Source organism: Lepidochelys olivacea (assembly GCF_965140295.1).
Source record: "Lepidochelys olivacea isolate rLepOli2 genome assembly, chromosome: 2".
NCBI lineage: Eukaryota > Metazoa > Chordata > Testudines > Cheloniidae > Lepidochelys > Lepidochelys olivacea.
The window spans coordinates 1,053,656-1,079,196 of record NC_140412.1 but is presented as its reverse complement, the minus strand read 5'-3'; the positions used below and the strand labels follow the sequence as shown (position 1 = coordinate 1,079,196).

General features: G+C 58.7%; 1 protein-coding gene across 1 annotated transcript in view; it reads left to right on the top strand.

Annotated features, from left to right (window-relative positions):
* The window catches only part of LOC311516979 (microtubule-actin cross-linking factor 1, isoforms 6/7-like), a gene marked incomplete at its 5' end in the record, with an annotated part of 123,418 nt that overhangs the window by 37,815 nt on the left and 60,062 nt on the right, over positions 1-25,541 (top strand). The window contains 6 exons of the mRNA XM_084621414.1: positions 8,195-8,354; positions 8,620-8,704; positions 17,639-17,895; positions 19,202-19,321; positions 21,904-22,011; positions 22,267-22,485. Of these exons, the coding sequence (XP_084477540.1) occupies positions 8,195-8,354; positions 8,620-8,704; positions 17,639-17,895; positions 19,202-19,321; positions 21,904-22,011; positions 22,267-22,485 (949 nt within the window). The remainder of the gene's footprint in view (positions 1-8,194; positions 8,355-8,619; positions 8,705-17,638; positions 17,896-19,201; positions 19,322-21,903; positions 22,012-22,266; positions 22,486-25,541) is intronic.

Here is a 25,541-nt window from a genome sequence, read left to right as displayed (position 1 = left end):
TCCCAATATGACCCCTCCTAAGTTGTTTTACCTCTTGCTGTAACAGCTGGGCCTCGGCTCTGCTAGCCTGGAATCCAGTATCTTGGATGATCTGTAACATCTGCTCAGTGATCCTACCAACCTCCTTCCTCCCTGTGGTCCCCATGCACCCGGATAGCATCAGCATATGAAATTACCCCTTTTGGGCTTCAGCTGTCAATTTTTCCCACATCTTAACCACATGGGAGGGACAAATTGTGGCTGCTTTATGAAAGCCGCCTGGGACCCTTGTGTGACGGGTTGGATCACAGAAACCCCCTTGGGGTTGCCAACTGACGTGCCAAGACTATCTCTGCCCTGCTTTCCCTGCCAGCCTGGGACTCCAGCACCCTCTCTCGCTGAGCCAGACACGCCCGTCTGCTCCAGCACAGACCCAGGGTCTGAACCACGGGCCCCAAAGCTGCAGACTCAACTGAAAGTGACTTAAGAAGCGTTCCTGTCTTTAACACTCAGATGCCCAACTCCCAATGGGGTCCAAACCCCAAATAAATCCATTTTACCCTGTATAAAGCTTATACAGGGTAAACTCATAGATTGTCCACCCTCTATAACACTGATAGAGAGATATGCACAGCTGTTCCCCCCCCCCCGCCCCCTCAGGTATTAATACATACTCTGGGTTAATTAATAAGTAAAAAGTGATTTTATTAAATACAGAAAGTAAGATTCAAGTGGTTCCAAGTAGTGACAGACAGAACAAAGTGAATTACTAAGCAAAATAAAATAGAACATGCAAGTCTATGTCTAAGAAAACTGAATACTGATAGAAGAAAAGGAGTACTTGTGGCACCTTAGGGACTAACCAATTTATTTGAGCATAAGCTTTCGTGAGCTACAGCTCACTTCATCGGATGCATACTGTGGAAAGTATACTGATAAAACCTCACCCTTAGCGGAATTCCAGTAAGCTTCCTTTTACAGACTAGTCTCCTTCTAGTCTGAGTCCAGCAATCACTCACACCCCCTGTGGTTACTGTCCTTTGTTCCAGTTTCTTTCAGGTATCCTTTTGGGTGGAGAGGTGATCTCTTAAGCCAGCTGAAGACAGAATTGAGGGGTCTCCCACGGACTTAAATAGACTCTTGTGGGTGGAGACCCCCTCCTCTCTCCTATGCAAAGTCCAGCTCCAAGATGGAGTTTTGAAGTCACTTGGGCAAGTCACATGTCCATGCATGACTCAGTTTTTACAGGCAGCAGCCATTGCCCACATGCTATCTTGAATGTCTCCAGGAAGACTTCTTATGTGGATTGGGACCTTCCAACATCCATTGTTCATTAAATGCTTCTTGACTGGGCACTTAACTTGCACATTCCTTTCTCAAGAAGCTGACCAAATGCTTTACAAAGGCTACTTAAAAATCAAGCAAGTACACAGCCAATATTCATAACTTTGAATACAAAAATGATACATGCATACAAATAGGATGAATAGAGTCAGTAGATCATAACCTCTACAGAGATATGTTACATGGCATATGTAGCATAAAACATATTCTAGTTATGTCATATATACATTCATAAGCATATTTCCATAAAGCCTTATGGAGGGCACCCCATAGGAAATTACCCCTTTTGGGCTTCAGCTGTCAATTTTTCCCACATCTTAACCACATGGGAGGGACAAATTGCAGGTGTGTTATGAAAACCCTGGGGGACCCTTGTGTTGTCCCCTGTAAGTGAACTCAAATTTGTACTGGGACTCAGGGCGTGAGGGAATGGCAGAGGAGGCATTTGCTAAATCTGTTACTGAGAACCACTATCTCCCTGCTGCTGCTGCAGTGATTACCTCTTGGTACTTGGCCATGACCGGAGCAGTGGCAGGGTTACTGTGTTTAATGCTCTAAAACCCACTGACCTTCTCCAGGTCTCCCCTCCCCTTTCGGTACAGGCCAACTGGGCAGTGTTAGTACTCGCCATGTGCCCAAGAACACCCTGTTCTAACAAACTTTCAGTGGTAGATTTTATCCCGTCTGCTGCTTCCTGAGGATACTTGCTTTGACGCTGTGGAGGGGGGTTAGGCCCTTGGATTAAAACCTCAGCATCAATTTTCCCACATTTCAATTTATTTTTAGCCCATACCCCAGGAAATTTTTGTCCATTCATGGGTCCCCTTCTTCTGCTTTCCCTCCTTCCGGGGCCTTTACAGCCACACAGCTATGTACAGCATTAATGGAGGGGTGGATGTTTCTGCTAGCCCTTCACTATTTGTCCATAGGAACCTGTAAACTAAATCCACGAGGAGTCTCCCCTCATTAAGATAAGGCATTCTCAATATTCCATCCTCCTTACCCCCATTCCCAGTTTGATTCTGCTTCTGAACACATATTGCCCTTAACTCCCAATTCCCTACATGGGTCAGGATTGGTCTCGTGATAAATGCTTTCATTGTCTCCCCTGTGTATGATACTAGTTGTGTTGAATTTTCTGTTTCCACAGTGTCCCCAGGAAGCCACTGCTCTCCAAGCACACCTACTGATGCACCGGTGTCAGTTAACATAGTGGGGCATGTTTGTTCCCCTAATCTCCCCATTATTGCCCCTACAATGGGACACCCCCATTTGCCATACTCTAGCTGGGCCACTACCTCAGGGGGAGTCCAGGGAGGTGGGGACCCCTATTGGGGTGGTGCCAATGGTTCGGGGTCCGTTCTGGGAGTTACAGGAGCCCCGCCAGTCAATTCCTCTTGCCTCTGTAACTGGGCAGCCCTCTGCAGTAACTCACTTGTGGGCTTCCCATCCCATTTCTCTTTTGGTTCCCCGGCCATCATGAGCTTCCTCCATGCCTCCTCTCTCCGTGTATCTTTTCCACCTTCAGCCAGACATCCTCTAGTCTGCATCTGATACCCACATCCAGATCCATTTCTTCCTCTTGCTCCTCTGCTGTTCCTGGCACCTCCCCGTCCTCTTCCTCTAACATGCCATAGTGCATCTGGCCCATTTCCCCCAGCTCCCCTTGGAGATCTGGGGGCCTGTTGTTGTCACAAGTTATCACCTGTACAGGCTCCATTCTCCTGTCCTTATTTCCTTTTCCCTCTTGTCCCTGCGTGTCTCGAAAAACTACAGCTTCTTGAAAAATGTCCTGTTTTAACTTGGGGTACCTGTCCCCTAGCTGGATCTATGGGCCCTAAAGTCACCTTCATTTTTTAGTTCAAACGGTCTAACAATTCTGTCTTAAAAGCTAATACATTGAAATCGGGGGGTGGGGGGGGAGTTCCCAAATACCGTTGGCACAACCGGTAGCAAGAACACTGCTCGCACCTAACCACTCCTCAGCACTGCGAATTACTGCCCAGTCAGAAGCGTTAGTACAGGCCTGGGCTAGGACCTCTTAATCTGCCGGCCTCCACCCAGTTCGTGCCAACACCTTCACCGTCCAGTCCAGACACGCGTCCCTTTCTAGGGGTCCCAATAACTGAGCAGCAGGTCTGTGCCTGGTCTGGGGTAAAATCAGAAATCTCTGTAATATTTTGCCTTGTTTCCCTTTGTTGCTGTGGGTCATTTGGGACAGGTTTTGTTCTTGTTACTGCCCTCGTGGGAACTGGAGCCACAGGATTGAATTGCTGAGCCTTTATCTTCAAATCCTGCAATTCCCTTTGCACGGGGGCATAGGGCCCTTCAGGAAAGGCATCAGGGAGGGTCTGACCAGCGAGGATCTCTCTGTTCGGGATCCATCCAACTATCCCCACTCCAAGTGTCATTCCAGGTGCCTGTATCCCCGGTGCCCACACTCACACCTCCCCTTACTGCTGCTACTGTGTTCCTCTGGGCTGCACCACGGTTTCTGGTTTCTCTGGTCGCTGCCTGCAGACGGTGTGGTCACTGCCTGCCTGGGCCTGATCCTTATTTTCTCGTAACACCGTTCTGACAGCTGCCTGAGCACCCCCCAGCTTCATCTGCAATGTAGATCCCTCCCCGTTCAGGTTTTCTACGTCCAGTCTCAGCTGCTCACTCTCCTGTATTACAGTCTGCAATGCTGACGCTGCATCGGTGCCCTCGGATGCCTTCTACTGAGCCAGATTCGCCTTAACTGTGTCCAACCCCAATTCATAACCCTCCAGTTGTCTGTCCCGGAGTGCTCCCAGGCTGGAGAGATTAGTGACAGCTTTCCACAATGCCCATGCTGCTGCTGCTTTGCTAACCTTCTTCTTTAGCTTGCGTTTCATGCACTCACAGAATTCCTCAAACCCCTTACATGCGGACTCCAGGGCGTCCCTCCTCTGGAAGGAATCTTCTCCTCCCGGGCATGGACTCTGCTGGCTACCCATTTAGCAAGGGGGGTGGGTTCCTTAATTAATCCCTGGCCCTCCTGGTCCCTTTGCTTTGTTCCCTCCTGATGCTTCAGAGGGGTCATTCTGTCAAGCAGGGAGCGACCCTTTGTGACAAAATGGCACAGGGATTCGGCTGCTATTATCAACTGTTATTCACTGTGTGAGGATGTGACGAAGTAGGACTGTTCTTAATGTTTCCTCTGAATAGTGTGGGGGTGCCTCAGATTCCTCTATGCAGTTCTTAAGTATCTAGGGGGTGGGGTAAGGGGGTATGATCATTGCAGAGCCCTAGAGGGCAGGTGTGTGCAGGGGTCTGGACACAGTGAATGGCCGACACCCTGTTTCCTGGCAACTGATGGCCTGGCCCTTCCCCCCTGCAAGGTGAGAGCTAAAGGGTTGGAGAACAAAGGGATCAGGTGACCTCCTGGCCCTGGAAAGGGACAAAGCCCAGAGGAGGAGGGGCTGGAGGGAGTTTCAGTTTGGGGTTGGCTGGAGACATGGAGTGAAGGGCAGACGGGGTTGTCTGGCTCACTGCCCCCAAAATGGATCCAGCTGAGGGGTCCTGTTCTCCGCACCTACAAGCTCTGTGTTAGACCATGTTCCTGTCGTCTAATAAACCTTCTGTTTTACTGGCTGGCTGAGAGTCACGTCTGACTGCAGAGTTGCGGGGCAGGACCCTCTGGCTTCCCCAAGACCCCGCCTGGGCGGACTCGCTGTGGGAAGCGCACGGAGGGGCAGAGGAGGCTGAATGCTCCGAGGTCAGACCCAGGAAGGTGGAAGCTGTGTGAGCTGTGTGTCCTGAAGACAGGCTGCTCCCAGAAAGGAGACTTCCCCAGAGTCCTGCCTGGCTTCGTAGGGAGCAGTTCCAGAGCATCGCCCGGGGACGCCGGGACAGAGGCCCTATCAGTTCAGTCCAAACAACCTTAGCCAGCTTGCATTCTCTCCACCAAATGTGTTACCCACACACCTTGGGGCACCCACTTTTACCCAGTACCTCAGGCTCTGGGTGAAAGGCACCAACCCTTACCCAGTTCTTAGGGCTCAGGGCGTACTCTTTTGTGGGTTTGCAGGATCTTTTTCCCAGTGAAAGAGCCTTACACAGTAATATCCTTGTCCTCTATTTATTAACACTCATCAAGCAAAATACACACGCTAAGTATACAATGCTCTGCTCACCAATCCTGATCTGGCAGGCGAGGCCTTTCCCTGTTGGCCAGGCAAGGTTGGTCTCGTCTGGGTTCTGGCTGCTGCACGTCATGGTCGTGAGTTCTTCTTTTCAGGTTTCGGTCCGATGAAGTGAGCTGTAGCTCACGAAAGCTCATGCTCAAATAAATTGGTTAGTCTCTAAGGTGCCACAAGTCCTCCTTTTCTTCTTTTCAGGTCTTTCCTTCTTCTTTTCCTTTTTCCTTTCTCTTTCCTTCCCAGCTGGTCTCCTTCTTGGACCTCAGTTTATATAGAAACTTGAGTCCCTCTTAGCTGTGCCTTAACCAATGATTTTACTAAGATATTACAAACTAATTCTTTGACCAATCTTAATGCATTGTGAAATCATTTTTTACCCAGTCATACCCCACCACCTTCGTTGATTTAAATCTTGTAAAACTAATTATGCAACAGACAGAAACAATCAATGAACCAGACAGAAACCATGCAGATAAACAATAGGGAAGTGTTGGTTTCAGAGGAGCAGCCGTGTTAGTCTGTATTCGCAAAAAGAAAAGGAGGACTTGTGGCACCTTAGAGACTAACCAATTTATTAGAGCATGAGCTTTCGTGAGCTACGGCTTCATAGAGAAGTGGGGACCATAAAGGCAAACAATAAAGAAGTAGGGATTTCACACCCACATCCATTGATAAGTGATTTCTTGCCAGACAGAATGCCGTAAAACAAAGTTTTCTTTAACCATCTTTATGTGGTGGTGGGGGGTGCTATTGGGACAGGAGCCTTCCGAACAGCCAGCCGGAGAGGACAGTGTTTTCATGTAACTTAGAAGGAATGCGGGGAGGTGACTTTCTGCGAAGGCCTCTGGCCTTGCGAGGGCGAGGGCGGAAGGGCTTTGTGGCCGGGTGGGGGAGGGCGTTCCATGGGGAGAGGCTCATGGACATTTGGGGTGGGGGCACACGAACAGGCGGTGGAGTGGGGCAGGGAAGGGAGGAGCCCAAACTGTCAATCTTCCTGCGGGCCTGTCAGCTTCACACAGCCTGCCAGCCCGGGCGGGGGGATGGACACAGGGGATGCGCCTGCCTCGGGATCCGTGGCACAGGCCGGAGGGGACACCGTGGAGCAGCTTGCCTGGCAGTGGCTCAGCCACGTGGACACAGCAGCCCACGAGGTTTCATACAGGTCCCCTTGTTCAGTGTAACCTGCGTCTGCCCCACTGCATGGCGCTGGGTGCGCTGGCCTGGCCAGACCCTTCCCGGTGCTCTGAGGGCCTTATACCCCCCTCCCCGCCCCGCCCCGGGCCAGGGCACCCCGTGGTGCGGTGCAGTCTGGGGTGCAGGGCCTGTGTGTCGGGGGTGAAAGGGCCTTCGTGCTTTCTGGCTGAGCGTGCTGCTGTTTGCATCAGGACACAAAGCGTGCCCAGGTGAGGCTCAGGCCGTCCTAGGCAGACCAGAGCCACTGCAGCCGTGAGGCAAGTGGTGAGGGAGCTGCAGGGGGTCCACAGCCTCTGACCTCCCTGCTGCGGGGTGGATCCCAGCTGCATCCTGCACACTGTCCCCAAGGGCCCCCTAACGCCTGATAGCCATTCCTGAGCGGTTCCCGGTCACCATGGTACAGAGGGAAACTGAGGCACAGAGTGAGGACGTGAGTTGCCCATGAGCCTGCGCGAGCAGGGCTGGAACTGGAAGTGGAACTGGGGCGGGGCTTGGCTCCAGGGCCCCTGCCGTGACTCGAGCTCCCCTGCTATAGGATGAAGGGACCAATCAGAGGAGCTTTCTGTCCCTTGCCTGCCCCAGCCCCCATGGGGCAGATGGGTAGGTGTTGGCCATTACTCACTGCCCCAGGCCTCAGTAGAACACGGAGCCTGGGGCACTTTATTTATGGAGCTGCTCATGTCTCCTTCCTTGAAGTCTCCTGCCGTATCGTGTGTCCTGGGGAACTCCCTGCCACTAGGTAGCAATGAGGCCAGGAGCAGGTTTTAGCAGAGGACCAGGTGCTTACCTGGAGAAAGAGCCCAATGGCTGTAACAGTGAGGGCTACAAACAGGGCGCTAGTCCTGCCTGCCCCTGGCAAGTGCCAGCCCCTTGCTGTCTGGCTAGGAGGGACCATCCCAATGGGGTCTCCTCTCTCAGAGCCTGGCCTGGCTAGCTGCTGGGCTGCTCTGCCAGGCACTTCCTGGGATCCTGTGTCCACCAAGTCAGGGCTGCCTGGGGGAGAGCTCTGAGCTGGGCTGGGCCCCCCACCTGCGGCTCCCAGTGTGGGTCAGCTCTGCTGCAGAGACATGCAGGGTGTCATGTCGTCCTCTGGGGCTGTACTGCCTGGGCCAGGGTATGTCTGGGAACCAGAGGAGCATCGCTCATGCCTCTCTATGGGGCAGGGGCACAGGCCCTGGGGAGCTTGGGGGGGTCAGGCAGCACAGGGTGGGAGGGGCGCAGCGTGGAAGGGACAGGTGGCCCCTGGAGGCTGGCGGAGCAAAGGGGGTAGGGGAAGCAGGGGGTGCTTGAGGAGAAGGGCAGAAGGGTCACTGGGAAATGGGGGAGAGGAGCCCATTGAGCAAAGCAAAGATGCTCTAACCTGGAGCCTCCTGGCACCAGGGGCTCCCCTGGGCGAAACACCAGTGGGGCAGTAGCTCTTTGGGCACCCTGGGGACCTTCAGCCCTTCCCCCATTGCTGGGGGACACATGGCGCTGCCCCCCGCCTGGCTCTCCCTAGCCTCCTTTCCCCACAGACACAGCTGCCTGGAGCGGATCCTGCCGGCTGCTCAGCGCTTCCAGGAGTCTGTGGATTCCTTCCAGGAGTGGCTGAGTGCGACGGAGAGGTGCCTGGCCCAGCTCTGGCACGCCAACGGCTGCGTGAGCCACCTGCAGGCTGCCCACCAGCAAAGCCAGGTGAGGGCAGGAGGGTGGGTGTACCGGGCTGGCCTGGCTGGGACCTGTAGCCGGCCCTGCAGCATGGCCGAGCGGAGGGACAGGTACCAGGGCAGGAGCAGCCCCCAACGCCAGAGCCCCCCAGCCGTCCCTGCGCATGAGGGGGAGGAGTTGGGGGGTGGGCACCGAGGGTAGGGGCAGTGGGCACGTGGGGGGCAGTGCAGGGGCCAGGCTGTGGGGCTGGGCTGAGCAGTCCTGGTGAGTCTCACCTGTCGCTTTCCCTCAGGGGCTCTGCGAGGAGATTCGCTCCAGGCTGGGCGACCTGGAGCAAGCCCTGGAGTGGGGGCAGCAGGTGCTGGAGCTGGTGACAGGCAAGTGGCAGAGCAGCTGGCTGCTGAGAATTGGGAACTGCAGCCCCCAGGCCCAGACTGCCGAGTGGTGAATCCCTACCCCCCATTCCCCACTGGGGGGCGCTCGGATCCTACTGCCCTCCATTCCCCACTCGGGGTGCTCGGATCCCCCTTTGCCACATTCCCCACCCAGGGGGTGCTCGGATCCTACTGCCCCCCATTCTCCAGCAGGGGGTGCTTGGATCCTACTGCCCCCCAATTCCCCACCAGGGGCACTCGTCTCCCCCTTTTCCACATTCCCCACCGGGGAGTGCTCGAATCCCCCTTTCCCACTTTCCCCACCAGGGGACGCTCGGATCCTACTGCCCCCCATTCCCCACCGGGGGGTGCTCAGATCCCCCTTTCTCACATTCCCCACTGGGGGGGCTCAGATCCTATTGCCCCCCCCATTCTCTAGCAGGGCCACTCAGATCCTACTGCCCCCTATGTACCAGCAGGGGTGCTTGGATCCCCCCTCCACACATTCCCCATCAGGGAGCGCTCGGATCCGACTGCCCCCCGTGTACCAGCAGGGGGCACTCAGATCCCCCTTTCCCACATTCCCCACCGTGGGGCGCTCAGATCCTATTTTCCCCCCATTCTCCAGCAGGGGGTGCTTGGATACTACTGCCCCCCATTCCACACTAGGGGGTGCTCGGATCCCCCTTTCCCACATTCCCCACCAGGGGGGCTCAGATCCTATTGCCCCCCCATTCTCCAGCAGGGCAACTCAGATCCTACTGCCCCCCATGTACCAGCAGGGGTGCTTGGATCCCCCCTCCACACATTCTCCACCAGGGGGCGCTTGGATCCTACTGCCCCCCCCATGTACCAGCAGGGGGCATTCAGATCGCCCTTTCCCACATTCCCCACCAGGGGGCGCTCGGATTCTACTGCCCCTCATTCCCCACCATGGGGCGCTCAGATCCTACTGTCCCTATGTACCAGCAGGGGTGTTCGGATCCCCCATCCCCACATTCCCCACCAGGGGGCGCTCGGATCCTACTGCCCCCCCATTCTCCAGTGGGGGGGCGCATGGATCCCACAGCCAACCCCCCATTCTCCAGCAGTGGTTGCTCGGCTCCTCTCTCCCCACATTCCCCACCAGGGGGCGCTCAGATCCTGTTGCCCCCCCATGTACCAGCAGGGGTGCTCGGATCCCCCAACCAACCTCCCATTCCCCACCAGGGGGCGCTTGGATCCTACCGCCCCCCATTTCCCAGTGGGACGTGCTTGGATCCTCCAACCAAACTGCTGGGGGCTCCTACCCGGGGGCTCACCCTCTCACCCCCTCCTCCCCGGCGCGCTCTCTACAATCCGTTCCTGCTTGGGAGTGTGCTGAAATTTGCTTTTCCGAAACTGCTCACCCCAATTCACTCCTCCACCACAGGCCACCCCTATCCCTTCCTTCCCTGTGTGCTCCACAATCTCGTCTGGATTGACTCGCCTCCGGTGCTCCCCTTGCCCCATTCCTGTCCCACTGCTCACCCTGAACCTCTCCTCCCCATGTGCTGTTCTCAGCCTGTTCCTCCCTGAGCGTTCGCTCGAATCAGCCCCTCTGGGGCTCACTTAAATATCTAACAATTCTAGGTGCCAACTTTCCAGGCTAGAGATCTGGCAGCCACTTGGGACCTTTGTGTCTAGACAGACACAGGAGACCTCACCGTGACAAAGATTAATTGATCACAGGAAAGACTGAGCCTTGTCTAGGTGCAGGGGATCCCGATCTGGACCAGTAATACACAGAATGGGCCCTTGGAAACGGACAAGCTTCCAAAGCGTAAAACAATTCTGAGCAAAACTGAATCTCAGGAAGTATTTAAAGAAGCAGTAACAATTATTTCTGTGTTCGTTTAGGTGATTTAGTATCAAATGCAAGGAAAAGCTGCGAAGCTGACAGCTGCGAGGACAAATCAGCAGTTAGGAAAGGCAGATAATTGACAATAGAAGCTAACGGTATCAGTGAAAAGTCTTGGGCCATGTGTGTAGCAGGAAGGAATGAAATCCCAGCAATGGTCTAGGTCTGATCCCAGGCAAGGAGGGCAATGCTGCAGGCATGATGCAGAAGAGGCAGACGTATTCAATAACTATTTCTGTTCCGTTCAGAAAGACGCAGGGGGAGGTATTCACATCTTACAGTGACCAGGGAATAGTGTCTCCCAGCTGTAACTAGGACGGATGGTAAATAGCAGCTACTCACCCTGTATAACTCTGCCCCAGGGGTATCATCCGCTTGGCAGAGGTGCTCACTGACCCACTAATGCTGATTTCTAGTAAATCTTGAAGAACTGGGGACTTCCCAGTGCGCTGGAGAAAGCTAAGGCAGTGCCTGTATTTTGAAAGCAGAAGTGACCTGATTAGCCTGACCTTGAGCTGGGCAGGTCATGGCAAGGCTGAAAGGATCCAGAGAGACTTAGAAGATGGATGCATAAGAAATACCAGTTCTCCGTGATTTCGACTGTGATTGTCAGTAATAATAGATTCATAGATACTAAGGTCAGAAGGGACACTGTGATCATAGGCGAAAAACCCCGAGGGCCTCTTCCAATCTGCCCTGGAGGAAAATTCCTTCCTGACCCCAAATATGGCGATCAGCTAAACCCTGAGCATGTGGGCAAGACTCTAAGATACCTGCCTCTGCTCTAGCCCCTTCATCAGGGCTCTGAGTGTTTCACAGAGCAGGTCGTTATCATAGAATCATAGAATATCAGGGCTGGAAGGGACCTCAGGAGGTCATCTAGTCCAACCCCCTGCTCAAAGCAGGACCAAACCCCAACTAAATCATCCCAGTCAGGGCTTTGTCAATCCTGACCTTAAACACCTCAAAGAAGAAGATTCCACCACCTCCCTAGGTAACGCATTCCAGTGCTTCACCACCCTCCTAGTGAAATAGTGTTTCCTAATATCCAACCTAAACCTCCCCCACTGCAACTTGAGACCATTACTCCTTGTCCTGTCATCTGCTATCACTGAGAATAGTCTAGATCAATCCTCTTTGGAACCCCCTTCAGGTAGTTGAAAGCAGCTATCAAATCCCCCCTCATTCTTCTCTTCTGCAGATTAAACAATCCCAGTTCCCTCAGCCTCTCCTCATAAGTCATGTGTTCCAGTCCCCTAATCATTTTTGTTGCCCTCCGCTGGACTCTTTCCAATTTTTCCACATCCTTCTTGTAGTGTGGGGCCCAAAACTGGACACAGTACTCCAGATGAGGCCTCCCCAATGTCGAATAAGGGGAACGATCACGTCCCTCGATCTGCTGGCTATGCCCCTACTTATACATTCCAAAATGCCATTGGCCTTCTTGGCAACAAGGGCACACTGTTGACTCCTATCCAGCTTCTCGTCCACTGTAACCCCTAGGTCCTTTTCTGCAGAACTCTGCCTCGCCATTCAGTCCCTCGTCTGTAGCAGTGCATGGGAATCTTCCGTCCTAAGTGCAGGACTCTGCACTTGTCCTTGTTGAACCTCATCAGATTTCTTTTGGCCCAATCCTCCAATTTGTCTAGGTCCCTCTGTATCCTATCCCTACCCTCCAGCGTATCTACCACTCCTCCCAGTTTAGTGTCATCTGCAAACTTGCTGAGGGTGCAATCCACGCCATCCTCCAGATCATTAATGAAGATATTGAACAAAACCGGCCCGAGGACCGACCCTTGGGGCACTCCACTTGATACCAGCTGCCAACTAGACATGGAGCCATTGATCACTACCTGTTGAGCCCGACAATCTAGCCAGCTTTCTCTCCACCTTATCGTCCATTCATCCAGCCCATACTTCTTTAACTTGCTGGCAAGAATACTGTGGGAGACCGTGTCAAAAGCTTTGCTAAAGTCAAGGAACAACACGCCCACTGCTTTCCCCTCATCCACAGAGCCAGTTATCTCGTCATAGAAGGCAATTAGATTAGTCAGGCATGACTTGCCTTTGGTGAATCCATGCTGACTGTTCCTGATCACTTTCCTCTCCTCTAAGTGCTTCAGAATTGATTCCTTGAGGACCTGCTCCATGATTTTTCCAGGGACTGAGGTGAGGCTGACTGGTCTGTAGTTCCCCGGATCCTCCTTCTTCTCTTTTTTAAAGATGGGCACTACATTAGCCTTTTTCCAGTCGTCCGGGACCTCCCCTGATCGCCATGAGTTTTCAAAGATAATGGCCAATGGCTCTGCAATCACAGCCGCCAACTCCTTTAGCACTCTTGGATGCAGCGCATCCGGCCCCATGGACTTGTGCACGTCCAGCTTTTCTAAATAGTCCCGAACCACTTCTTTCTCCACAGAGGGCTGGTCACCTCCCCTCCATGCTGTGCTACCCAGTGCAGCAGTCTGGGAGCTGACCTTGTTCGTGAAGACAGAGGCAAAAAAAGCATTGAGTACATTAGCTTTTTCCACATCCTCTGTCACTAGGTTGCCTCCCTCATTCAGTAAGGGGCCCACACTTTCCTTGACTTTCTTCTTGTTGCTAACATACCTGAAGAAACCCTTCTTGTTACTCTTAACATCTCTTGCTAGCTGCACCTCCAGGTGTGATTTGGCCTTCCTGATTTCACTCCTGCATGCCTGAGCAATATTTTTATACTCTTCCCTGCTCATTTGTCCAGTCTTCCACTTCTTGTAAGCTTCTTTTTTGAGTTTAAGATCAGCAAGGATTTCACTGTGAAGCCAAGCTGGTCGCCTGCCATAGTTACTATTCTTTTTACACATCGGGATGGTTTGTCCCTGTAATCTCAATAAGGATTCTTTAAATACAGCCAGCTCTCCTGGACTCCTTTCCCCCTCATGTTATTCTCCCAGGGGATCCTGGCCATCAGTTCCCTGAGGGAGTCAAAGTCTGCTTTTCCGAAGTCCAGGGTCCGTATTCTGCTGCTCTCCTTTCTTCCCTGTGTCAGAATCCTGAACTCGACCATCTCATGGTCACTGCCTCCAGGTTCCCATCCACTTTAGCTTCCCCTACTAATTCTTCCCGGTTTGTGAGCAGCAGGTCAAGAAGAGCTCTGCCCCTAGTTGGTTCCTCCAGCACTTGCACCAGGAAATTGTCCCCTACACTTTCCAAAAACTTCCTGGATTGTCTGTGCACCGCTGTATTGCTCTCCCAGCAGATATCAGGGTGATTGAAGTCTCCCATGAGAACCAGGGCCTGCGATCTAGTAACTTCCGTGAGTTGCCAGAAGAAAGCCTCGTCCACCTCATCCCCCTGGTCCGGTGGTCTATAGCAGACTCCCACCACGACATCAGCCTTGCTTCTAAGCTTCTAAACTTAATCCAGAGACTCTCAGGTTTTTCTGCAGTTTCATAGCGGAGCTCTGAGCAGTTATACTGCTCCCTTACATACAGTGCTACTCCCCCACCTTTTCTGCCCTGCCTGTCCTTCCTGAACAGTTTATATCCATCCATGACAGTGCTCCAGTCATGTGAGTTATCCCATCAAGTCTCTGTTATTCCAATCACGTCATAATTCCTTGACTGTGCCAGGACTTCCAGTTCTCCCTGCTTGTTTCCCAGGCTTCTTGCATTTGTGTATAGGCCCTTGAGATAATTTGCTGTTTGTCCTGCTTTCTTAGTATGAAGCAGGAGCCCTCCCCTTTCGCGCTCTCCTGCTTGTGCTTCCTTCCGGTCTCCCACGTCCCCACTTACCTCAGGGCTCTGGTCTCCCTCCCCCGGTGAACCTAGTTTAAAGCCCTCCTCACTAGGTTAGCCAGCCTGCTTGCGAAGATGCTCTTCCCTCTCTTCGTTAGGTGGAGCCCGTCTCTGCCTAGCACTCCTCCTTCTTGGAACACCATCCCATGGTCAAAGAATCCAAAGCCTTCTCTCCGACACCACCTGCATAGCCATTCGTTGACTTCCACCATTCGATGGTCTCTACCCAGGCCTTTTCCTTCCACGGGGAGGATGGTCAAGAACACCACTTGCGCCTCAAACTCCTTTATCCTTCTTCCCAGAGCCACGTAGTCCGCAGTGATCTGCTCAAGGTTATTCTTATCATTACCCTAAAGGTACAGGTGAGCAAACTGAGGCACAGAGAGGGAAAGAGACTTGGCCAAGGTCACCCAGAAAGCCAGGGGCACAGCCAGGACAAGAACCCAGGTCTCCTTAACCCCAGTGTGGTGCCTGGTTGATGTAATGTGCTGAACCTTCTGTAAGACGGGTGACTTAGTCATGCTGGACACATTAGCACTGTCCAAACACATTAGCACTGTATAACATGAAGGTGGCACCAATCCATTCGAATTCTCTGAGAGGGTCGACAAGCATATGGACAAGGGGGATCCAGTGGATATAGTGTACTTAGGTTTTCAGAAAGCCTTTGATAAGGTGTCACGGAGTCCCTGGGCGATGCTCTGGAACTGCTCCCCATGAAGCCAGTCAGGACTCTGGGGCAGTCGCCTTTCTGTGAGCAGCCTGTCTTCAGGACACACAGCTTACCCGGCTTCCACCTTCCTGGGTCTGACCTCGGAGCATTCAGCCTCCTCTGCCCCTCCGTGCGCTTCCCCCAGCGAGTCCGCTCAGGCGGGGCTCCTGGGGAAGCCAGAGGGTCCGGCACCCCAACTTCGCAGTCAGACGTGACTCTCAGCCAGCCAGTAAAACAGAAGGTTTATTAGACGACAGGAACATGGTCTAAAACAGAGCTTGCAGGTGCAGAGAACGGGACCTCTCGGCTGGGTCCATTTTGGGGGGCAGTGAGCCAGACAACCACGTCTGCACTTCACTCCATGTCCCAGCCAGCCCCAAACTGAAACTCCCTCCAGCCCCTCCTCCTCTGGGCTTTGTTCCTTTCCTGGGCCAGGTGGACACCTGATTCCTTTGTTCTCCAACCCTTCAGCTTTCACCTTGCAGCGGGGGAAGGGCCCAGGCCATCAGTTGCCAGGAAACAGGGTGTTGGCCATTCACTGTGTCCAGACCCCTGCACACACCTGCCCTCTAGGGCTCTGCAATGATCATACCCCCTTACCCCACCCCCTAGATACTTAAGAACTGCAAAGGGGAAACTGAGGCACCCCCACAATATTCGGAGGAAACATTAAGAACAGGCCCACTTCGTCACACAAGGTCCCTCACCAAAGGCTCTTAAGCAAAGTAAGCTGTCATGGGATAAGAGGGAAGGCCCTCTCATGGATTGGTAACTGGTTAAAAGATAGGAAACAAAGGGTAGGAATAAATGGTCAGTTTTCAGAATGGAGAGAGGTAAATTGTGGTGTCCCCCAGGGGTCTGTACTGGGACCAGTTCTATTCAACATATTCATAAATGATCTGGAAAAAGGGGTAAACAGTGAGGTGGCAAAATTTGCAGACGATATAAAATTACTTAGAATACTTAAGTCCAAAGCTTACTGCGAAGAGTAAGGGATCTCACAAAACTGGCAACAAAATGGCAGATGAAATTCAATGTTGATAAACACGAAGTAATGCACATTGGAAAACATAATCCCACCTATACGTATAAATTGATGGGGTCTAAATTAGATGTTACCACTCAAGAAAGAGATCTTTCAGTCACTATGGAGAGTTCTCTGAAAACATCCACTCAATGTGCAGCGGCAGCCAAAAACGCTAACAGAATGTTGGGAATCATTAGGAAAGGGATCGAGAATAAGGCAGAAAATATCACATTGCTTCTATATAAACCCATGGTACGCCCACATCTTGAATACTGTGTGCAGATGTGGTCGCCCTATCTCAAAAAAGATATATTGGAATTGGAAAAGGTTCAGAAAAGGGCAACAAAAATGATTCGGGGTCTGGAATGGCTTCCGTATGAGGAGAGATAAATAAGACTGGGACTTTTCCCCTTGGAAAAGAGACAACTAAGGGGGGATATGATAGAGGTCTATACAATCATGACGGGTGTGGAGAAAGTAAATAAGGAAGTGTTATTTACTCCTTCTAATAACACAAGAACCAGGGGTCACCCAATGAAAAGAATAGGCAGCAGGTTTAAAACAAACCAAAGGACGTATTTCTTCACACAACGTACAGTCAACCTGTGGAACTCCTTGCCAGGGGATGTTGTGAAGGCCCAAAGTATAACTGGGTTCAAAAAAGAACTAGATGAGTTCTTGGAGGATAGGGCCATGAATGGCTAGTAGCCAAGATGGGCAGGGACACAACCCCATGCTCTGGGTGTCCCTAAACCTCTGACTGCCAGAAGCTGGGACTGGATGACGGGATGGATCACTTGATAATTACCTTGTTCTGTTCATTCCCTCTGAAGCACCTGGCATTGGCCACTGTCAGAAGTGGGCTAGATGGACCACTACTCTGACCCAGTATGGCCGGTCTTATGTTCTTATGTCCCATATTAGTTGAATTACAAATTAGTTAATTGACAGAGTGCAAAAAATAATAATTGTACATAAGGAGAGACGTCATCCACTGGGGCTGTTTCTAGTGGGGTCCCACCGGGACCTGTTCTCAGCCCAGGGTGGTTCAGAGTCTTTATCAGTCCCCTGGAAGAAAAGATAAACTCTTTGCTGGTGACATCTGCAGGTGGCACAGAAGTGGTCAGTAATGCTGGGGACAGGTCAGCTGGATGGCTTGGGGAGATGGGCTTGAGAACAATAGCTGTTTACGACCGACCGGGGAGGAAAGACTGGGGGCAGTACCTGGGATGCAGGTCACGCCCGGGGAGGAGGCCACCACTCTCTGAGCTAGCCGACAAAGGTTTGTCGAATCTGAAGCGAGAGAAATGCAGCCTAGAGCTAAGGGGCCGTGGTTAGCAGTGATGGGACGAGCCCGCCCAGGGCCCTGGTGGATTCTCCGTCACCTGGCGCATGGGAACCCAGCCTGGATCTTTCAGAAGCTCTGCTCTAGCTCAGCCAGGCGCTGTGGGCTCAGGGCAGGGACGAGGGGGCTCTCCCGAGCGGCGGAGGAGGTCAGATCAGAGGGTCTGTGCTCCTGCCTGACTTCCGAATCCCTCGGCAGGGGAGGAAGCCCAGGTGGCCCAGGAGAAGATGGAGTCCCTGAGGATGAGGTATCTGATCATGGGGCAGAGCAGCGGCGATATCCGGCAGCGGCTGGCGCAGGCCCTGGAGGCCTCGTCCCGTGTAGACGCTGCCCAGGAGGACCTGGCTCTCTGGCTGGGTCGAATGGAGAAGGAGCTGGCCTCTGGGGACAGCCAGCCCGGTGACGGGCCGCACCGGGTCAGTGCCAGTGACGGAGAAAAGGTACTGGGGGCAAAGGTGAGGGAAGGGTTCAGGATTCCTCCAGGGCTGAGACTCCACCCCCGTCCCTGATCTCGCCTCACGCCTCTCGTGGGCACACGCGGGCCAGTGTGGGAACGTTCCAGCCAGGCGAATCGCCCCGCCAGCTTCCAAATCGTACCCAAGCCCCTGTCTCCCCAGGGTGGGTACTTGGGAACGCCCCACTCCCCCTCGCCAGGCAGCACCTCGCGCGTCACCACTCCCGCCCTGCAGCACCTTGCGCACGCCCCACTCCCCCCGCAGCACCTCGCGCGTCACCACTCCCGCCCTGCAGCACCTTGCACACACCCCACTCCCCCTCGCCAGGCAGCACCTCGCGCGTCACCACTCCCGCCCTGCAGCACCTCGCACACGCCCCACTCCCCCCGCAGCACCTCGCGCGTCACCACTCCCGCCCTGCAGCACCTTGCGCACGCCCCACTCCCCCCGCAGCACCTCGCGCGTCACCACTCCCGCCCTGCAGCACCTTGCGCACGCCCCACTCCCCCCCGCCAGGCAGCACCTCGCGCGTCACCACTCCCGCCCTGCAGCACCTTGCACACACCCCACTCCCCCTCGCCAGGCAGCACCTCGCGCGTCACCACTCCCGCCCTGCAGCACCTCGCACACGCCCCACTCCCCCCGCAGCACCTCGCGCGTCACCACTCCCGCCCTGCAGCACCTTGCGCACGCCCCACTCCCCCCCGCCAGGCAGCACCTCGCGCGTCACCACTCCCGCCCTGCAGCACCTTGCGCACGCCCCACTCCCCCCGCAGCACCTCGCGCGTCACCACTCCCGCCCTGCAGCACCTTGCACACACCCCACTCCCCCTCGCCAGGCAGCACCTCGCGCGTCACCACTCCCGCCCTGCAGCACCTTGCACACGCTCCCCTCCCCCCGCCAGGCAGCACCTCGCGCGTCACCACTCCCGCCCTGCAGCACCTTGCACACGCTCCCCTCCCCCCGCCAGGCAGCACCTCGCGCGTCACCACTCCCGCCCTGCAGCACCTTGCGCACGCTCCCCTCCCCCCGCCAGGCAGCACCTCGCGCGTCACCACTCCCGCCCTGCAGCACCTTGCACACGCTCCCCTCCCCCCGCAGCACCTCGCGCGTCACCACTCCCGCCCTGCAGCACCTTGCACACGCTCCCCTCCCCCCGCCCTGCAGCACCTTGCGCACGCTCCCCTCCCCCCGCAGCACCTCGCGCACGCTCCCCTCCCCCCGCAGCACCTCGCGCACGCTCCTCTCCCCCTCCCCCTCCCACAAACACACCCGGAGGCGTGTGACCGGGCGTCTCTCTCTCAGTTTGAGCAGGTGCTGGGGGCTGAACACGCCCACCTGGCCAGGCTCAGCCAGCGGCTGGAGGAGCTCAGGCAGGTCCGGCTGGACGCCCAGGCCATCTGCTCGCAGCGCTCCGCTCAGCAGGTAGGGACGCCGGCCCAGCGCCCAGCCCCGTGCTCCCGTTCACACGGACGCCCAGGGCAGCAGCCAAGGGCACCAGGCCTTCCACCTGCCCCGGCCAGCGCCGGGACTTCAGGCCGCTGGATTCCCCCCACGCCGCTGGATGCCCCTGGACACTCGGACTGAGCCAGGCACGTGGCCACATGTACACTCACGGACTGAGACACTTACACGCGCCGACCGCCACGCACGGCATGCACCGATTCGCACGGACTGAGCCACGTACATGCACCGACCGCCACGCACGGCACGCACCGATTCGCACGGACTGAGCCGCTTACACGCACCGACCGCCACGCACGGCACGCACCGATTCGCACGGACTGAGCCACGTACACACGCTGACCGCCACGCACGGCACGCACCAATTCGCACGGACTGAGCCACGTACATGCACCGACCGCCACGCACGGCACGCACCGATTCGCACGGACTGAGCCGCTTACACGCGCCGACCGCCACGCACGGCACGCACCGATTCGCACGGACTGAGCCGCTTACACGCGCCGACCGCCACGCACGGCACGCACCGATTCGCACGGACTGAGCCGCTTACACGCGCCGACCGCCACGCACGGCACGCACCGATTCGCACGGACTGAGCCGCTTACACGCGCCGACCGCCACGCACGGCACGCACCGATTCGCACGGACTGAGCCGCTTACACGCGCCGACCGCCACGCACGGCACGCACCGATTCGCACGGACTGAGCCACGTACACACGCTGACCGCCACGCACGGCACGCACCGATTCGCACGGACTGAGCCACGTACATGCACCGACCGCCACGCACGGCACGCACCGATTCGCACGGACTGAGCCGCTTACACGCACCGACCGCCACGCACGGCACGCACCGATTCGCACGGACTGAGCCACGTACACACGCTGACCGCCACGCACGGCACGCACCAATTCGCACGGACTGAGCCACGTACATGCACCGACCGCCACGCACGGCACGCACCGATTCGCACGGACTGAGCCGCTTACACGCACCGACCGCCACGCACGGCACGCACCGATTCGCGCGGACTGAGCCACGTACACGCGCTGACCGCCACACACGGCACGCACTGATTCGCATGGACTGAGCCACGTACACGCGCAGACCGCCACGCACGGCACGCACCGATTCACACGGACTGAGCCACGTACACGCGCCGACCGCCACGCACGGCACGCACCGATTCGCACGGACTGAGCCACGTACACACGCTGACCGCCACGCACGGCACGCACCGATTCGCACGGACTGAGCCGCTTACACGCGCCGACCGCCACGCACGGCACGCACCGATTCGCACGGACTGAGCCGCTTACACGCACCGACCGCCACGCACGGCACGCACCGATTCGCACGGACTGAGCCACGTACACACGCTGACCGCCACGCACGGCACGCACCGATTCGCACGGACTGAGCCACGTACATGCACCGACCGCCACGCACGGCACGCACCGATTCGCACGGACTGAGCCGCTTACACGCACCGACCGCCACGCACGGCACGCACCGATTCGCGCGGACTGAGCCACGTACACGCGCTGACCGCCACACACGGCACGCACTGATTCGCATGGACTGAGCCACGTACACGCGCAGACCGCCACGCACGGCACGCACCGATTCACACGGACTGAGCCACGTACACGCGCCGACCGCCACGCACGGCACGCACCGATTCGCACGGACTGAGCCACGTACACGCACCGACCGCCACGCACGGCACGCACCGATTCGCACGGACTGAGCCACTTACACGCGCTGACCGCCACGCACGGCACGCACCGATTCGCACGGACTGAGCCACGTACACGCGCAGACCGCCACGCACAGCACGCACCGATTCACATGGACTGAGACACTTACATGCACCGACCGCCACACACGGCACGCACCGATTCGCACGGACTGAGCCACGTACACGCACCGACCGCCACGCACGGCACGCACCGATTCGCACGGACTGAGACACTTACACGCGCTGACCGCCACACACGGCACGCACCGATTCGCACGGACTGAGCCACGTACACGTGCAGACCGCCACGCACGGCACGCACCGATTCACGCAGACTGAGCCACGTACACGTGCCGACCGCCATGCACGGCACGCACCGATTCGCACGGACTGAGCCACGCTAGCGTGTACACAGACGCACAGAGATGCCGACTGAGTGCAGGCGTCTGTCTCATGAGCAGTTCGGGATGTTCAGGCCTGCGAGGCGCGCAGCCCGAGCAGCTCCTGAGCACTGCCGGCCGGCCGGGGTAGGACCTGCTTTCCTCGCACGTGAGCGGCCACAGAGAGCTGGGTTTGGCCTGCCTGTCCGCCGAGGGAACCCCCTGGGGCCTGGAGGGGTGGGGAAGTGAGCGTGGTCCTAGCGGGTGAGTTGGCAGCCTATAGCGGGGGCCGCTGTGTTGTTACAGAGGCTGCGCGGGGGGCTGGGGCGGGACAGAGGCAGCTGGACCCTCACCTGCCTGTGTCCCCCGTGGGCGAGGGCAGCAGCAGGCTTCGTGCTCAGGCCTCTCTCTCTCTCAGCTCCTCTCGGCCGAGATTCTGCACCACCGTGGCCTGGCTGAGCGCCTGCTGGGGATCTCCGACCTGCTGCTCCGCGCCTGGCCCCTGCCCTCACGCCAGCCCCCACAGGTGAGAACCGGCACGGCTTCCGGCCAGGGCCCGTGGGTCTGCGCCCCCGGTCTGCCCTGCGCCGCCAGGCCTGGGCAATGGGCATCCCGGGGCGTCCCCTCGGGTACCTGACACGCTGCGGTCCCCGAAGCAGCCAGCGGGTGACGGGGAAAAGGCCCACAGCCCGCGGCTGGGCCGGGGCAGAGCCAGTGCCCTCGGGGAGAAGGCCCATGTCCCCGGCCCTGTGCGCCCCCCTGTGAGCTGTCTCTGCCCCAGCCGCCAGCGCAGTCCCTCCGGGAGCAGGCTGAGCGGCTCTTCCTGGAGAGCGCAGCGTGCTCAGTGCAGCTGGAGCGCGCCCAGGCCCTGCTCGCCCAGTTCGCCGAGGCCCACGACGAGCTCACGCCCTGGCTGGAGGAGACGCAGCGGGTGGCCGCGCGGCTCTCCCCTGACGCCATCAGCTGGGAAGCCTTCAAGGAGCAGCAGGACCTGCTGCAGGTGAGCCGGGCTGGAGGGCGAGCGAGGCTGCGGGGCAGGGGGCCCCGGGACCGGGAGGGGCCCTGTGGAAGGGGAGTAGGGTTGCCAGGTGTCCGGTTCTCAGCCGGATCGCCCAGTCGAAAAGGTAGCCCAGTCCTGACCGGGCCGTTAAAAGTCCAGTGGGGGGGCTGTGGGTCCAAGGCAGGCTCCCTGCCCGGCTCCGTGCAGCTCCCCAGAAGCGGTGATATGTCCCTCAGCTCCGAGGCGACGGCAGGGGGGCTCCGTGCACGGCCCCCGCCCCAAGCGCCAGCTCCGCGGCTTCCATTGGCCGGGAACCGCAGCCAGTGGGAACTGCAGGGGCGGTGCCGGTGGGCAGAGGCAGCCCGTAAAGTGCAGAGCTGCCTGGCCCCACCTCCGCTTCGGGGCGGACGCATGGCCACTTCTGGGGAGCTGCCTGAGGTGAGCACTGGCCAGAGCCTGCGCCCTGAACCCCCTCCCGCGCCCCAACCCCTGCCCCAGGCCAGAGTCCCCTCCCGCACCCTGAACCCCCTCCCGGAGCCTGCGCCCTGAACCCCCTCCCGCGCCCCAACCCCTGCCCCAGGCCAGAGTCCCCTCCCGCACCCTGAACCCCCTCCCGGAGCCTGCGCCCTGAACCCCCTCCCGCGCCCCAACCCCTGCCCCAGGCCAGAGTCCCCTCCCGCACCCTGAACCCCCTCCCGGAGCCTGCGCCCTGAACCCCCTCCCGCGCCCCAACCCCTGCCCCAGGCCAGAGTCCCCTCCCGCACCCTGAACCCCCTCCCGGAGCCTGCGCCCTGAACCCCCTCCCGCGCCCCAACCCCTGCCCCAGGCCAGAGTCCCCTCCCGCACCCTGAACCCCCTCCCGGAGCCTGCGCCCTGAACCCCCTCCCGCGCCCCAACCCCTGCCCCAGGCCAGAGTCCCCTCCCGCACCCTGAACCCCCTCCCGGAGCCTGCGCCCTGAACCCCCTCCCGCGCCCCAACCCCTGCCCCAGGCCAGAGTCCCCTCCCGCACCCTGAACCCCCTCCCGGAGCCTGCGCCCTGAACCCCCTCCCGCGCCCCAACCCCTGCCCCAGGCCAGAGTCCCCTCCCGCACCCTGAACCCCCTCCCGGAGCCTGCGCCCTGAACCCCCTCCCGCGCCCCAACCCCTGCCCCAGGCCAGAGTCCCCTCCCGCACCCTGAACCCCCTCCCGGAGCCTGCGCCCTGAACCCCCTCCCGCGCCCCAACCCCTGCCCCAGGCCAGAGTCCCCTCCCGCACCCTGACTTCCTCCCGGAGCCTGCGCCCTGAACCCCCTCCCGCGCCCCAACCCCTGCCCCAGGCCAGAGTCCCCTCCCGCACCCTGAACCCCCTCCCGGAGCCTGCGCCCTGAACCCCCTCCCGCGCCCCAACCCCTGCCCCAGGCCAGAGTCCCCTCCCGCACCCTGACTTCCTCCCGGAGCCTGCGCCCTGAACCCCCTCCCGCGCCCCAACCCCTGCCCCAGGCCAGAGTCCCCTCCCGCACCCTGAACCCCCTCCCGGAGCCTGCGCCCTGAACCCCCTCCCGCGCCCCAACCCCTGCCCCAGGCCAGAGTCCCCTCCCGCACCCTGAACCCCCTCCCGGAGCCTGCGCCCTGAACCCCCTCCCGCGCCCCAACCCCTGCCCCAGGCCAGAGTCCCCTCCCGCACCCTGAACCCCCTCCCGGAGCCTGCGCCCTGAACCCCCTCCCGCGCCCCAACCCCTGCCCCAGGCCAGAGTCCCCTCCCGCACCCTGAACCCCCTCCCGGAGCCTGCGCCCTGAACCCCCTCCCGCGCCCCAACCCCTGCCCCAGGCCAGAGTCCCCTCCCGCACCCTGACTTCCTCCCGGAGCCTGCGCCCTGAACCCCCTCCCGCGCCCCAACCCCTGCCCCAGGCCAGAGTCCCCTCCCGCACCCTGAACCCCCTCCCGGAGCCTGCGCCCTGAACCCCCTCCCGCGCCCCAACCCCTGCCCCAGGCCAGAGTCCCCTCCCGCACCCTGACTTCCTCCCGGAGCCTGCGCCCTGAACCCCCTCCCGCGCCCCAACCCCTGCCCCAGGCCAGAGTCCCCTCCCGCACCCTGAACCCCCTCCCGGAGCCTGCGCCCTGAACCCCCTCCCGCGCCCCAACCCCTGCCCCAGGCCAGAGTCCCCTCCCGCACCCTGAACCCCCTCCCGGAGCCTGCGCCCTGAACCCCCTCCCGCGCCCCAACCCCTGCCCCAGGCCAGAGTCCCCTCCCGCACCCTGAACCCCCTCCCGGAGCCTGCGCCCTGAACCCCCTCCCGCGCCCCAACCCCTGCCCCAGGCCAGAGTCCCCTCCCGCACCCTGACTTCCTCCCGGAGCCTGCGCCCTGAACCCCCTCCCGCGCCCCAACCCCTGCCCCAGGCCAGAGTCCCCTCCCGCACCCTGACTTCCTCCCGGAGCCTGCGCCCTGAACCCCCTCCCGCGCCCCAACCCCTGCCCCAGGCCAGAGTCCCCTCCCGCACCCTGAACCCCCTCCCGGAGCCTGCGCCCTGAACCCCCTCCCGCGCCCCAACCCCTGCCCCAGGCCAGAGTCCCCTCCCGCACCCTGACTTCCTCCCGGAGCCTGCGCCCTGAACCCCCTCCCGCGCCCCAACCCCTGCCCCAGGCCAGAGTCCCCTCCCGCACCCTGACTTCCTCCCGGAGCCTGCGCCCTGAACCCCCTCCCGCGCCCCAACCCCTGCCCCAGGCCAGAGTCCCCTCCCGCACCCTGAACCCCCTCCCGGAGCCTGCGCCCTGAACCCCCTCCCGCGCCCCAACCCCTGCCCCAGCCCAGAGTCCCCTCCCGCACCCTGAACCCCCTCCCGGAGCCTGCGCCCTGAACCCCCTCCCGCGCCCCAACCCCTGCCCCAGGCCAGAGTCCCCTCCCGCACCCTGACTTCCTCCCGGAGCCTGCGCCCTGAACCCCCTCCCGCGCCCCAACCCCTGCCCCAGGCCAGAGTCCCCTCCCGCACCCTGAACCCCCTCCCGGAGCCTGCGCCCTGAACCCCCTCCCGCGCCCCAACCCCTGCCCCAGGCCAGAGTCCCCTCCCGCACCCTGA